Below are 15,649 nucleotides of genomic sequence, written 5' to 3'. Positions count from 1 at the left end.
AAATACATCCCTGACAGTGTCACCAGCAAAGCACCCCCACACCATCACACCTCCTCCTCCATGCTTAACGGTGGGAACCACACATGCGGAGATCATCCGTTCACCTACTCTGCGTCTCACAAAGATACGGAGGTTGGAACCAAAAATCTGAAATTTGGATACGTCAGACCAAAGGACAGATTTCCACCGGTCTTATGTCCCTTGCTCGTGTTTCTTGGCTCAAGCAAGTCTCTTCTTATTATTGGTGTCCTTTAGTAGTGGTTTCTTTCCAACAATTCGACCATGAAGGCCTGATTCACGCAGTCTCCTCAGAACAGTTGATTTTGAGATTTGTCTGTTACTTGAACTCTGTGAAGCATTTATTTGGGCTGCAATCTGAGGTGCAGTTAACTCTAATGAACTTATCCTCTGCAGCAGAGGTAACTCTGTCCTCATGAGAGCTAGTTTCATCATAGCGCTTAATGGTTTTTGCAACTGCACTTGAAGCAACTTTTCCATATTGACTGACCTTCATGTCTTAAAGTAATGGACTGTCATTTCTCTTTGCTTATTTGAGCTGTTCTTACCATAATATGGACTTGGTCTTTTACCAAATAGGGCTGTCTTCTGTATACCACCCCTACCTTGTCACAACACAACTGATTGGCTCAAATGCATGAATTAAGAAGGAAAGAAATTCCACAAATGAACTTTTAATTGAAATGCATTCCAGGTAACTACCTCCTGAACCTGGTTGAGAGAATGCCAAGAGGGTGCAAAGCTGTCAAGGCAAAGGGTGGCTACTTTTGAAGAATCTCAAATATAAAATATATTTTGATTTGTTTAACACTTTTTTGCTTACTACATGATTCCATATGTGTTATTTCATAGTTTTGATGTCTTTATTATTCTACAATGTAGAAAATAGTAAAAAATAATAATAAAGAAAAATCCTGGAATGAGTAGGTGTGTCCAAACTTTTGACTGGTACTGTAGGTTTGAGGTTAGAGTATTCAATGCTTAGATTCTGACTGTAACTCTTATCGAGATGTTTCTGTCCCTCAGCAGGTATGGGACACGAATGATTACAAAGAGCTTCTTCTGATGGCTGGTGGGGACCAAGACAATCCAAGACTCTTCCTTTTCTATGTGTATTATACCCAAAAAAACATATGACCACCACCCTGAGGGAACCCAAGGAATGGAGAGAAACAGGAGATTCTATTTAATAAGCACTGTACTGAAACGAACAGCCACCATCTCGTAAAACATGACAGTGTAGTGCCTTTGCACAACGATTTACTACGACTTACTTTCACAACAAACAAACAAAAGAATATGCTGTGAAATTTGGATGTTTTATGATATGGTCATTTGTTTTATATGTTATAAGCAAAAACTTACAGAAGAAAAAAACTTAATTGAAATTAGATATATTTCCCATGCGCTCTTCAGTACATGTGTAGTTTTGATATAGTAGAGAAATGTTTTTATATGAGGTTTCCAGTTCCACAATCATATCCGTGTTCCAAAGACAGACATCTACCATCAATGTTCTGTCCATGTCGTCCATCTCACTTCTTTTTTATTTATATTTAAAGCAAAGCTTCACACACAGCTATTTTATTCATGTTCACCAGTTCAGGAGAGAGATTATACGGACTCCGTAGATTTGGCTTATTTCACTTTTTTTGTCTTACCAATAGTGCAACAATGGTCTGAGTTAATATATGTTAGCACATAAGTACATGTCGTTATGAATATCATACTGTATCTTCTATTACAGCTTTATACTCAAGATTTGTTTCGCTTTTGTACTCTAAAATTGAGTGACTACCAACCGACAAGAGGCAATGAAAGGCAGTGCAAGCAACGAAAGGAAAGTTGTATATTAAGACGGCTATTATAACGTTTATTATCCTAGTTTCAATTTATTTATGTTTTTTACGTGTTTTGTCATTGGCTGTCTTTGTAGCTTTTGTACCTGCTGTTTGAATCTCTAATTCACTTTGTTACACTTTCAAACAATCCATAATGTTGCAGGTGTACTTAGAGTTACATCCTCACCTTAGAGAATTCTCTGACCCACGTCGTTCCACACCGCCGGGCTTATTCACATACATGTTCCAATGGCTTCTATTTAGGAGGTAAAGGACCTCAGCTTTGTCAGTGAGTTTGTCTGAATATGGCAGGCCAGATACACATTTATATACTGTGCCTGTACCTTGAGACGGCATTGGTTTAAGCCGTATGTCGCCTTGCCGTTTAAACCCAAATCTGATGTACTGACTATAGGACTCTGAAAAAAAGGGAAAGTGCACATTTCGATATTGACAATGATAGAGGATTGAGTCAGTCAAAAGAAGACAGATTTTGACTCCAGCCAACAATTGCGCTTGACGCTTGTTCTGGGTTTGAGTTTTCCTAAAAGTTCCATAGTGGTATGTAAGATCGTGTTTACAGCACAAATCCTTTACATACAACGGCCTCACGGCCTTGTTATTGCGTGCACCGAATAAACTGTACCTTACACGTTGCCAACACAGTATGACTTCAGCTGTTTCTTTCTTCTTTTTTTACCGTTTCATTATTGATGTTCTATGTTTCACATTTCATTCATTCATTTAGCATGACATGCTTTGATAATATGGGTATTAAATAAAGGTTAGCAGGGGCATTGTAAGATTGTTCTGTGTAAACCTTGACAATCACATTCCATGACTCCTTAGAACTACAAGCAATGGAGTCTGACCAAAATATCTAACATTATTTTACATTGCTGTTATTTCATATTTTGGTCATTTGCTTTTTTTTGTCCGTTTTTAAATTGTATTTTTATTTCAAACATCCTCATTTATTGTGTAGAGTTAACTATGCAAGGAACTCTATCTGTCGGTTTCAGATACAACCTTGTTTTAGTAGTGAGTAGTTTCCTACAGAATGAATGTTATGAAATATTTGTACCGTTGCCTCAACAACAGCAATAAAGAGATATAAATTGTTCCAATTTGTCCAGTTTATTTTCCCTTTTTTTCTTTCTAACACGGAACTCATTATATCATTGGCTGCTTAGACAGCTTTACCTCTACCTATCTTGGAACTCGGAACCAAATGAATGTTAACAGTCTGTGTGAGTATGACATGAATATAGCCCGACCTGCTTTAATGGTTGAGATATATATCAGGCTTCCTTTATCTCTAACAATAGACTTCACTGCCCTAACCAATCAGATATAAGAGGTGGTCACATGGGTGGCAGGGCTGCATTATGTGAGCATTAGAGTCTCATTGAAGTTGTCTGTTTCTGGATCTGAAAGAATAAGACCGGTCCATTTCTCTTTCCCGTGGGGTTTGGAGGTAAGGCTATTGACTGTGACCCCTGACTTGACTGTAACAATGACACTTTACTGGGATGCGTGCGTGAGTGAATGCCTGGTCTGGGGTTCGACTCCTGTTTTGTAACCCATGTCAATCTGGGGATGTGGAATAAATGTTTTCTGGGCAAGAAGGACCATATCATATTTTTTTTTGCATTCACAAATGCTGAACTAATACATTTCAGGCAATGCCAGAGAGAAAAGTGTATGGATTCTGTTTCTTTGCGTTTGTTTGATTTGCTTCTCATGGCCCAGACTGGACAGAGACAGACAGTCAGTGGGCACTAAGCTCGTCTTCTGTAGGGGGACCTGGGTGTTAGCATGCTTTGGGCTTTGACTTAATGCCGGTTAATGCTGAAAGCGGCACCCGCAACATTCCTGCCACTGTCAAACCATTTTATTCCAGCGCTCAAGCCAGGGCCCAACGCTGACCGCGCACATTAAAGCAAAACACATTTAATTCCACAGGGAAACAAGACTCATTGCCTGCAAATTCTTGGTGGATTTCAGTTAATATGTTTTGAGACACAGCTCTTTAAACAGATGGTGTATATTCTAGTTCACATCTCTCTTAGCTCGAGTTCTCTGTTGTAGCCATTTGGAGGTCGGACTGGGACACTATGTCCTCAACTGAGTTGAAGTCGGTGTTGAAGAAATACACTCTAGGCTAGTTACTTCCGTCCAAATGTATGTTATGTATAGGAGTGTGTCCCAAATACACTTCACTTGTCATGAACTGGCATGTAAGGTCAGAGGATGGGCACAGGGAAGGATAGGGAAGGAGGGAAGGAGGGATGGGTGAGGTGAGGAGTAATGGTTTTCTAATCCAGCCCTCTAGGTTTGCTTCAGTTTTACCTTCATGGCAAATATGGTCAATGTTAAGATTGACTCCCATCTCCTCTGATAGATAGTTTCATAATGGGATCATTTTGGGAATGTAACGCATGTTGCTAAAAGCTGTGGAGTTGATGGGTGCTGTATGTACAGCTCTAGAGGGTTGGCCAACCCGTTGTCCAAAATAGCTGGCCTTGACTGGCATGTTATTCATTGATTTACTGTGTGTGTGTGTGTGTGTGTGTGTGTGTGTGTGTGTGTGTGTGTGTGTGTGTGTGTGTGCGTGTGTGTGTGTGTGTGTGTGTGTGTGTGCAAGCATGTAGGCGCTCAATAAGCTCAGCCAACTTCATTGTCTGGAATAGCACCTAACACCTGCTGGTGAACTGTGCTTTATTATTGTTAAAAATAGCCCCTCTGTATATCAACGGTGTGACTCTAGTTTTATGATCTGAGGATTTATCTTTCAACGGAAAGTTGTCATCTCAAATGATTCATCCACACGATAGCATTCTTACATTTGTTAGTTAAATATAGAACCGTGTAACCTCATGAATCTGTTCCTGTCTGTAAAGGTAATGATAACCTTCAGGTTGTCCCTTTAATGCACCATATCTGGTATGACAAGGCCATCAGCTTGAAATAATACGTTGGAGTTTAATTAATGCCAGTACATATTTGGGAGATATGTGCTATTCCTTAGCACCTGTGCAAAGTGTTCACCTGCTATTTCTAGAAGAGTGTAAACACATTTATAGTACACTGATTTACGATTGGGATGGCAGGGTTGTAAAAAATAAAATAAAAAAAGTTTAATTTACTGTTATCTGTTTGTCTTAAACTGGAAATCTATGAATAAAGTATTGGGAAGTAACAGTGCCTTTTAGTGCCTGGTGCAAAAATGCTTAAATGTGGCCCTCAAAGTGTCTGTTGCTGTCCCAGTCCCAGTGTAATGGTTAGTGTGTTATCCAGACATCAGGTTATCCTGCATATAGAGCAGAGAGGAGAAGCCCTCCATGCCAAGAGGAAATGGCTGAGGATTAGTCTTGGAGCTGTTTAGAGCTGAGGGCCTCAGGGCAGCCAGTCCCAGTGGTGAAAGAACCACATACAGACACTCAACTCAAACACATCAGATATTACTGTACTGTGTATCTCTATGTGCCGCAGATGAAAACGTCAGTAGGCCTGAGTGCGTTTAAAATGGTCCCTATTCCTTATCTAGTGCACTAGAGCCCTGGTTAAAAGTAGTGCACTATATCAGGAGTAGGGTGCCATTTTAGACACAGCTTTGTGTGGGCAGGAAAGATTCAAAGGTTTCAATCTTTGTCTAGTATTTTTGCAATCAATCCATGTCATTTCACCACTGTATTCCTTCTCCTCGTGGTTATTTGTGTGAAACAGAAAACATCAGTACTCTTGTCTCTCATGTCCAGGTAATCCAATCTAAACATGGCAGATGAAGAAAATGAGTAAGTATGGCATATTTATCTTTGTCGTCTCAGAAACTATAGCCTACACTACAGTGTATTTAGTACTGAAAATGTTATTCAAAACAATGTCTTCCAACAACATGTCTCATGTTTTTTTGTTTGTTTTCTTTTCAGGGAGGAAGGTACAGTAAGACTTTGAGAATTGATTATTACTTTTTGGCTAAACGAAATATGCTTCAAGCCACTTTAAGCTGAGTGTACAAAACATTAGGAGCTCTTTCCATGTCATAGACTGACCAGGTGAATCCAGGTGAAAGCTATCATCCCTTATTGATGTCACCTGTTAAATCCTCTTCAATCAGTGTATATGAAGAGGAGGAGACAGGTTAAAGAAGGATTTTTTTGCCGTGGGACAATTGAGACATATTGTGTGTGTGCCATTCAGAGGGTGAATGGGCAAGACAAAAGATTTAAGTGCCTTTAAGTGCCAGGCGCACCGGTTTGTGTGTGTCAAGAACTGCAATACTGCTGGGTTTTTCCACGCTCAGCAGTTTCCCGTGTGTATAAAAAATGGTCCACCACCCAAAGGACAACCAGCCAACTTAACACAACTGTGGGAAGCATTGGAGTCGACATGGGCCAGCATCCCTGTGGAACGCTTTCGACACCTTGTAGAGTCCATGCCCTGACGAATTGAGGCTGTTCTGAGAGCAAAAGGAGGTGCAACTCAATATTAGGATGGTATTCCTAATGTTTTGTACACTCAGTTGCACATATATTGCTAAGATTGACTATATTAGCTATATTTCAAATATATTGCTGAGCTGACTTAACCTATGTCTGCGCAGTCGCAGAAACCCCCACAGAGGAAGGTAAAAGCTTTGTATGGCTTTGTGCGTTACTTAGACGTTGTTTGATTGAGTGCATGATAGATATACTGTAGCAAGTCCTTCTTGTGTCATTGACAAAGCCTGTTATAGGCCATTCTTTACTGTTTAAACTACAATTATTCATGAATTAAAAAAAAAAAAAGCATGCTTCGTGTATCTGATCAAAATATACATTAAATTAGATATTTTTTATGAGAAATTTCAAATGCTATGTCTACATTTGTCTGTCAATATAAACATTTGGAATGTGCATATCATTTGTATACTGGTTTCCTACCCTTCTGTCTTTGTGGTATATGCTTACATGGATATCCAATGTGTATGAGACTTATACCCTTTTCATGTGTCCTACTCCATATTCCATCCAATAGCTAAACAGATGTTACACCATGCACTCTCCATTCCATAAACACAATGTGTTGTTCACTCTAGAATGGTTTTCAATGTTCTGACAAAGGTTGCATGAAATGTTTGTATGTATTGTATAGAAATCATACTGATACTGAATCAGATTCAAACAATTTGATCCAATCTGATCATTATGTATGAACGTTTGTTTCATACCAGTTTGATGGTGTAAATAAACAGTTTGCCTTGATCTTATCGTAGAAGTGGCCCTGACTACAGCTCTAGGATCAGATCACCATACACCAATTCTAAACCATAATCATTATTATCTTTAAACAATATCTGACCCTAGTTCAGTGGTTAGGGCTTCTACCAACTCATTGCCTTGTATTGAACCACTAATTCATCTTCTGTCCACTCATCAGTCGAGGTTGAAGTCCCAGCAGAGGAAGGTAAAGCGTCCCATGTGCTGTGAACTGCATGTATACAGTTCCATAAATAATAGTATTATCAAGATATGGATATTGTACAGCTAGAGATTCAGTTTGCTTCAGTGTTGAAATACTCTATATTCCTATGTCATACATGCTAGTTTCATAGAATGCACTGTAACATTTTGGCTCTAGTCACTGGTACCTTCATTTCAGATGGCATACAGTATTCCTATAGTTAATGCTGCATTAATGATTTTGGCTGTATTAATTATGAACAAAACAATGGCTTTAAGATTTATTCAGATGTCTGATGTCCTTACAATAGATGCTGCTCCTGCAGAGGAAGGTAATGCTTTTTCAATGCTTCCTATGTACAGATTCTGCATGCTAATGTACATGTAATGTACCCCACATACAAGTTGCATACTGTACAAATATGTTACATTTAGAAACATTTAGGAAAGAAATGTGGAATGAGCACAGTGTTTTTGTAGTCAATGAAGTTGAAAGCAATTGCCCCGCAGATATTCTGTAATGTATAACGTACATAATATCTCTCCTCACGGAGCTGTAAAATAATATTTGCTTCATAATCAGGCCAAAGGCTGTATTTCTCTCTGCCTTATTGACTCTGCCTTAGCGTAACAGTGGCTGACACTAAACAATCCTATGCTTTTAGCTATAACAGAATCTGCCTCAGAACCTGTGGAAGGTACATTTTGTCTTGGCTATTATTATTATTATTATTATTATTGGCTTAGTACCAAAAAAGTAATAATCTCTATCAGTGATAGTTAAGCGATGTATCTACTGTAGGTCTAAATGTGTAAAATTGCTGAACCTTCCCTTTTTAAGTTATTTGCTTCACTCATTGCAAATTCACTAATCAACGATATGACTTTACCACAGAACTGCAGTCGTAGGTAAACCGTGTCATGGCTTGATATGCTTCTTGTTTTTTGCACATGACTATTATTAGTGAATCATAATCATTGATCCACTTACTAATCCTTCCCTACCGTTACCGTAGAGCCCACACCAGACGTAGAACCAGGTAATGCTCTCTTGCTTTTAACATGAAATGTCATTGCTGCATATTAGGATGTACCCTAGCTACAGTATCAATATTAGACTTAAGTGTTGAGAGTAAAAGTATACCGGTGTTATTATTTTACCAACAGTAGTTTGGCGTTATGTCGTGGAACATGTTTGTTTCGGTTCTGTCTTCTTTGCGTCAAGCTTTATTCACATACTAACATTGTATCTTCACCATAGAACCAGAACCAGAACCAGAGCCAGACATAGAAGGTAAAGACCTTTTTTGCTTTACCATGGTCTTTAGTTTCTAGTATAGATGTGCATTTGTGCTAATAGTACACATTCCTTAATGCCAGTGAAGCAATCTAAGACACATGAGCAATCGGCATTATATTAATGCAACATACAGTACCTGCTTATTTTCACAACACTGACTGAGTTATTTTTATTATTATATCAATTATAATATATATCATTTTTCTTTACCTCATATTTTTTACACTCAACTGATCCACTCCTCGTTCTCTTATCCTTACAAAAGAGCCCACTGCAGTAGAAGGTAATTTTGATTTTTTTACCTCTACATTACAAAGTTTTCCCCTGCATGGATTATACTGTAGCCTTCTATCTGCAATAGTAACATAATGTATTAACTAGGCACGACAACAGCTTGCAGCTAATCTGGCCCACCTGTGCTGTCAAAGCCGCAACAAAATATTTCTGCACATTCATTTTCATAATTATTTGCTTCCTGCTTTATTGATTCATTCATGTGTCCTTGCAACAGAGCCCCCACCTGTTGTAGAAGGTAAAGCTTTGGCTTCATCTTACAAATACGTACAGTGCATCATCTCATATTGTATTATTCGCTTCATGCTTTCCTATCTTTGCTAATCAGTCTGATGATGCTTTTATAACAGAGCTGCCCCCCGCAGTAGTAGAAAGTAAAGCTTTTCTTGGCTTCGAATTCACTTAGTTTGAGCTGCATTTGATATCCCAGATGCATGTATGTTATAAGCTGTATTATAAACTGGGTGGTTCGAGCCCTGAATGCTGATTGGCTGACAGCCGTGGTATATCAGATGTATACCATGAGTATGACAAAACATGTTTTTTTTTATTACTGCTCTAATTACGTTGGGAACCAGTTTATAATAGCAATAAGGCACCTCGGAGGTTTGTGGTATATTGCCAATATACCACAGCTAAGGGCTGTGTCCAGGCACTCCGCGCTGCGTTGTGCATAAGAACAGCCCTTAGCCGTGGTATATTGGCCATATACCACACCCCCTCGGGCCTTATTGCTTATATAGCACACCTTTCACTGGTACCATTTGTGCCACCTTAGCATACCCAGCTAATACTGATTAACCCCCATTGCTGACTAATATGTACTGATTCAATATCAATAGACCTTTACAGCATGCGCTTTACAACGTCATATTCTCACACTTCACTGATCCACATTTCAGTCTATCGACTACTAAACAAATCATTCTCATGTCCCTCACATAGAAACACCTGCAGAAGAAGGTACCTGTTATACGTTGTTGTCTTGTACAGAATGCATGAAGTGTACTCCTATAACTATAGACTGTGGCGGTCTGCTGTGAATGTTCTTTTGTATTCCTTAGTATCTAATACTTTGTGTTTCATACCATTCCGCTGCCTGTCAGAACATTGAGCCATCACTATGTGATAATGCATTGGTTTTGGTTGCGTAATACACACTTTCATACAGTAGGTTTCAATAGATAAGGCCTATCATTGAAATATCCTGCAGTAATAATCCAATGTGTTACCATAGTGTACTGAACATGTATGAATGAGTCTTGTGCGTAATCATCCCTTCTTTTTCTGTATGTTTTTCACCAACAGCCAGTGGAGAGACTCAAGGTGAGTGTGGTCTAGTTCTTTGTAACTATAGTTCTAGGTCTAGTCTTGTTCTCTGTAACCAGTTTAAGGTGTTGTTGTGAAGTTCTCTGGATGTATTTTGTATAGAATTTCAGAAACTCTCTCTTCAGAGTCATGTGTCTCAGTCTAAAATGAGTTATTTCTTGTTTTATTATTTTTGCTATAAAACAACAGACCATACTGAAGGCACAGTTAGATTTCGTGTTAAAAGGTTTTGAAGTTTTGAAAAACGTCTGTTGAAATATTTTCAAAGCCATTTATGTTTTAAAAAACACTTCAAACCTTAGGATTTTTCTAAATTTGGTTAAGAGACATTTCAAAACATTTCGATTTTTACTAATCAGATTTAGAAAAAATATATATTGAATTTGATCACTTCTTATTTCTACTTTGAAATAAATATAAAAGCCTTTTCTGTTGTGACTTACAGATTCCAAAGCCAAACCAAAGTAAGTGTTTGATTCTATTTCGGCCAACAACTTTCTCTTGTGGTTTGCCGTGTCACTGAATCAAAGTAATTAAGTGGAGAGTATTTGATGGAATCATCTCTGATGTTTTTCAGAAGTTTTATGCCAAATGTTGCCCCTCCAAAGCTACCAGAGGGAGATGGTAAAGTCGATTTTGACGTGAGTGATGCAATCCTACCAGCTAGATTACCTGAATATAGCAAAAAGAGTACCCAACGCAATATTCACTCTGTGTGTGTGTGTGTGTGTGTGTGTGTGTGTGTGTGTGTGTGTGTGTGTGTGTGTGTGTGTGTGTGTGTGTCTGTGTGTCTGTGTGTTTGTTTGTTTTACAGGACCTGCACAGGAAGCGTCAAGAGAAGGACATGGCTGAGCTGACCTCTCTGATTGAGTCTCACTTTGTCCAGAGGAAGAAAGATGAAGATGAGCTCATCAGTCTCGTCAACAGGATTGTAAGTCCTCTACCTCTACTGCTGGAGCTCAAACACACACTGCTGGAACACTACATGGGCGTGTTGGTGAACTGCACACGTAATGAGTGACGTTGCAGACCTGGCATTCTGGTTGGCTCCCATAGCTTAAGCCCAGGCTCAGTGTGCCAACGTAGTCTTCAGGTACACAGATGAATCAGGTTGGATGCTTATCTGTCACGGACTGTAACTGTGTGTGTGTGTGTGTGTGTGTGTGTGTGTGTGTGTGTGTGTGTGTGTGTGTGTGTGTGTGTGTGTGTGTGTGTGTGTGTGTGTGTGTGTGTGTGTGTGCGTGCGTGCGTGCGTGCGTGCGTGCGTGCGTGCGTGCGTGCAGGAGAAGCGTCGTACCGAGAGGGCAGAGCAGCAGAGGATTCGTGCTGAGCAAGAGAAAGAGAGGCAGGCCCGTCTAGCCGTGAGTCTCTCATTGCATTGTGTAACGTTTGAATTGTGATGTCAAGGCCAACTGCGGCCCAAGTTGTTTTCTCCTCTTCTTTAACCTTCGGTTGCTCACTCCCCGACGCAGGAAGAGAAAGAGAGGAGGGAGCAAGACGAACAGCGTAGGAAGCACGATGATGACGCCAAGAAGAAGAAGGCCCTCACTACCATGACTCACACGTACGGTGGCATCCAACAGAAGGTTAGCGCTAGCTCTCTCTCATGATTACAACATTTGCCTCGGAGTTGCTGCCCCCTCGTGGTTATCTTGACACTTGCATGCCCTCTCGCTGTGCTGCGGTGATGTCCATCCACAGCAAGAGGGCAAGAAGGGAGCCAAGAAGCAGACGGAGAGAGAAAAGAAGAAGAAGATTCTGGCTGACAGAAGGAAGGCTCTGATCATCGACCATCTCAACGAGGACAAACTCAAGTATGATATATTTAATTACCCCGAAATACTCACAGGCCTTTGACTGAGTCCCAAATGGCACCCGGGCTCTGGTCAAAAGTGGGGAATAGGGTATCATTTCAGACACACACCGAAAGCTCTATTTCATTGTTGAAAGTATCTCTTGTACAGGTTTATACATCGAAGAAAACATGAAATGCAGATAAATACACATAGTTGCTTAGAAAGTCTCCTGTGAAGGAGAGACCAAAAGTAGAACCCCATGCGCTGACTGAACGCTGGCGTCCCATTGGTTGTCGTCCTGCAGGGAGAAGGCCAATGAGCTGTGGCAGTGGATGATGGAGCTGGAGGCGGAGAAGTTCGACCTCAGCGAGAAACTGAAGAAGCAGAAATACGACGTAAGTGTTCTCACTCCGGTCCAAGCTATGGTGACAAAACCCATGGCTGTACTGCGCGTAGTGATCCACAGGGTAAAAACAAGATCACTGGTCGTGCCTATAACATGACAGTATTATACGGTGATGATTACAAGATTGTGATGTTTTACTTCAAATGGGTCTGGGTCTTCTTCATGTGTCCTGACCTCCATACCATCTCCTCTGAACTCCTTATCATCTCCTCTGTCATCCAATGACTGCGTACCACAGGGGGCTGGTGAGGGGAGGACGGCTCATAATAAATGACGGGAGTGAATTGAGGAAAAATGTACTTACTACAACTGTGACCGGGTTGTCTCACCCATCTTAAAATGAATGCACTAACTGTTTACGTCTCTCTGGATAAGAGGGTCTGCTAAATGACTCAAATGTTCATGTAAAATGAACGGTATCAAACACATGGAAACCACGTGTTTGATACCATTCCATTTATTCCGTTCCAGCCATTCCTATGTGCCCGTCCTCCCCAATTAAGGTGCCACCAGCCGCCTGTGCTCTATACCAAAGCATTATATGTGTCCCTTTACATGCTGTGAATGCAGTCTATTTCACAGAGAGTAACTTACACTCACGAAATACAAAGCAGTTTAAACATATACATGCATAACAAGCCACATCCCCTATTCTGAAGCTGGTAGTGTTAATCCTACTGCCTAAGAGGACACCCTACGAGGGGCGCAGCTGTCTAAAACTCTGACTTGCTTCCAGATGAATGTTCTCCAGACCCGAATCAATGAGCAGCAGAAGTTGTGAGTAATCGGCTGTGGGGGCGTCAACCTCACTGTTGTGTAGTCCGCTGTCAGTCGTTGTTGTCAGAGTGAGCGTTTTTTATTTTACACTCGGGGCTCAGGGGAGCGCAACCCGGTGACCGGGTCAGGTCAGGTGGTGGACCACAGGTGAACCACACACTCCACACACTCAGACAGGTGGTGGTGCAGCCAGGCCGTGGCTCCAAACGGCAGGATCCCAGGTTTCCCTACAGGTTTCAGTCAGTGTGTTGTCTCAGTGCTTAGGCAGCCTCCACTGTGTGTCCCTTCACAGATCAATCAGCTTCTGGCCCGTGTCCAGGACCACCAGAGGTAAGTACCCAGAGCCACACTGGTCAGATTCTTCTCTATTTAAAAGAGCCTGGGGGGCCTAAACCAACCAACAAATTATAATTAATGTTTCTCATTAAAAGAAAACATTAAATAAAGCCAAGTGTTGGAATACTATCAAGACATTTGCAGTTGGGAACATTCAATGGTGTCTCAAAAGTCTAAAGTGGCTTCCTCTCTTCGTCTCCTCTCACTAATTGGTATTGATCTGAAGACACAGGGTATGGGAAAGCAACCTTTCCTGCTTTTTTTTCATCCGTGCAGATGAAGGAAATGAGACAAGGAGAAGGAGCTACTTTTGACTATTGAGATACACCCATTGTCTCTCATCCATTCACTGTTCACTGTCTTAACCCCAAGGCCTTTTAAAGTCACATGATCCTGCTTGAAGAGAACTAGCTCGGAGCATATGATCCAACCTGGGGAAAAACATTAGGATCGTAGTGCTGCATCCTAATTTGACCAGTCTTTAGAGTGGCTCCTTCCATTCCATCCATCCCTCTCCATTCATCTAGAATAGACCCCAATAGTCTGGGAAGATCGTGATCCTAATCAACAGCCTACTATTGGCCCCAGAACATTGTGTCATCATCAAAACTGACAGAGGATTATAGTATTTGTAGGCTAAGAAACGTAGTTAAGTCGTATGTATTGCAGTTCATACAGTATGTACTGTAATGCCTCCAAAAAATGACCTCTGGAAAAATGGGTTGACTCCTGTCCACTATTTTCTGATGGTAAGTTGAATTTTACATACAGGTATTGGCTGGCTATAGCTTTCTAACTCATCTGTCAAGCTTGAGGAATGATAGATTGAGAGCCTATAATAAATTATACATTTAAATGGTGCATTATGGGTGAAATTCTAACTTCCAATTCAGTCAAATGTTCACTTAGTCATGCACAGATGTCAATGGGAAACTAAGAGAAAATGAGAGTTAGGATTTGGCCCTAAGAGAACATCACGGTAAGAGCGCTGAAGATAGGACACGATCGCCATGTCATTCATTCATCCTCGTCCTTTACTAACCCTCGGTCCTGTGTGTGAAAGTTCTGTGTTCCCTTTCATCCTGCGATGCATGCCAACTCTCACAGAACTGTCTGTTTCCATTCCCAACCCCTCCTCCATCCCTCCACTCCCCCCTCTTTCATACATCAATCTATCTATCTCTAACTGGTTCTTTCAAAACTCTACTCTTCCTCTCGGGTGCTGTAAACATCATAGAAAATATTTAGGATAGATTTGTTGAAGATGTTCCTGGTAGAACCTTATACACGTCCTCGATATTTAAAATATGTTGCTGGTCATATGTATTCCCTTACATTAGTATAATAATCGCTTTTAGTATTCCTTTTAGCTCCTAGAGGAGCTTATCTCTTTCAGCTCTTACTATAACTACGTGTATTGTTCCTAAGTATACCAATATAATAGCGCCACCTACTGGTCAGATAGATAGTGACAGAGGTGTTTGACTGGTCTGTCTACGCTGTGTGGTTTCACAGTGCCAAAGGCAGAGGCAAGGCCAAGGCGGTCAGGAGATAATGAGACCTGGCAGGATGAAGTCTTCAGGACTGAGACGCCAGATGATGACGGAGGATCGTTTTGTTGTTGTTCTTGTTATCAGCGTGCATGCAAATTACTATGGAAATGTACTGTTATCACGGTCACTGTTTGCATTAAGCTAGAAACAATAAAGAGACGTTTGCTTTTAATTCAGTGTCTGGTTTGATTTTAATGAAAAAGATGAAAAGTTTGAATGAAAAGTCTGAGGCTGAAGAAATGTATAAGACTGGTGCTACCCATTTGAAAATGCACGGACGACTGTTGTACGTACAGTGGGGGGAAAAAGTATTTGATCCCCTGCTGATTTTGTACCTTTGCCCACTTACAAAGAAATTATCAGTCTATAATTTTAATGGTAGGTTTATTTGAACAGTGAGAGACAGAATAACAACAAAAAAATCCAGAAAAACGCATGTCAAAAATGTTATAAAATGATTTGCATTTTAATGAGCGAAATAAGTATTTGACCCCTCTGCAAAACATGACTTAGTACTTGGTGGCAAAACCCTTGTTGGCAATCACAGAGGTCAGA

At 40.5% G+C, this 15,649-nt stretch overlaps 2 protein-coding genes across 23 annotated transcripts in view; both read left to right on the top strand.

Annotated features, from left to right (window-relative positions):
- The window catches only part of LOC106609224 (non-muscle caldesmon), a 55,193-nt gene extending 52,211 nt beyond the window's left edge, over window positions 1-2,982 (top strand). For all 14 annotated transcript variants that reach the window (XR_006770636.2, XM_045721954.2, XM_045721947.2 and 11 more), the window contains one exon: window positions 1,048-2,982. Coding sequence is in view for 13 of the 14 variants with exons in the window: in XM_045721954.2 (XP_045577910.2) it covers window positions 1,048-1,064 (17 nt within the window). In the remaining variant the exon portion in view is untranslated. The remainder of the gene's footprint in view (window positions 1-1,047) is intronic.
- A 279-nt stretch (window positions 2,983-3,261) lies between these two features.
- Window positions 3,262-15,266, top strand: LOC100194520 (slow troponin T family-like). 9 transcript variants are annotated; one of them, NM_001139606.1, is made up of 18 exons: window positions 3,262-3,336; window positions 5,621-5,656; window positions 5,792-5,799; window positions 7,281-7,307; window positions 7,615-7,635; window positions 8,565-8,597; window positions 8,869-8,886; window positions 9,843-9,860; window positions 10,206-10,223; window positions 10,672-10,690; window positions 10,804-10,867; window positions 11,041-11,157; window positions 11,510-11,587; window positions 11,699-11,812; window positions 11,928-12,040; window positions 12,327-12,417; window positions 13,165-13,205; window positions 15,057-15,266. In NM_001139606.1, exons 2-18 carry the CDS (start codon window positions 5,637-5,639, stop codon window positions 15,094-15,096), a joined length of 840 nt encoding a protein of 279 aa, NP_001133078.1. In that variant the 5' UTR covers window positions 3,262-3,336; window positions 5,621-5,636; the 3' UTR covers window positions 15,097-15,266. The 9 variants fall into 9 exon arrangements, with proteins under 9 accessions (NP_001133078.1, XP_045577289.2, XP_082833300.1 ...); XM_082977174.1 differs by lacking the exons at window positions 3,262-3,336; window positions 5,621-5,656; window positions 5,792-5,799 and having other exon boundaries at window positions 7,267-7,307; XM_045721330.2 differs by lacking the exons at window positions 3,262-3,336; window positions 5,621-5,656; window positions 5,792-5,799; window positions 13,165-13,205 and adding an exon at window positions 13,498-13,535 and having other exon boundaries at window positions 7,286-7,307.
- The last annotated feature ends 383 nt before the right edge of the window (window positions 15,267-15,649 follow it).

Source organism: Salmo salar, chromosome 07, assembly GCF_965601325.2.
Source record: "Salmo salar chromosome 07, fSalSal1, whole genome shotgun sequence".
Taxonomy (NCBI): Eukaryota; Metazoa; Chordata; class Actinopteri; order Salmoniformes; family Salmonidae; genus Salmo; species Salmo salar.
Note: the sequence above shows the minus strand (reverse complement) of the source record. Positions and strands in the feature narration are given on the sequence as shown.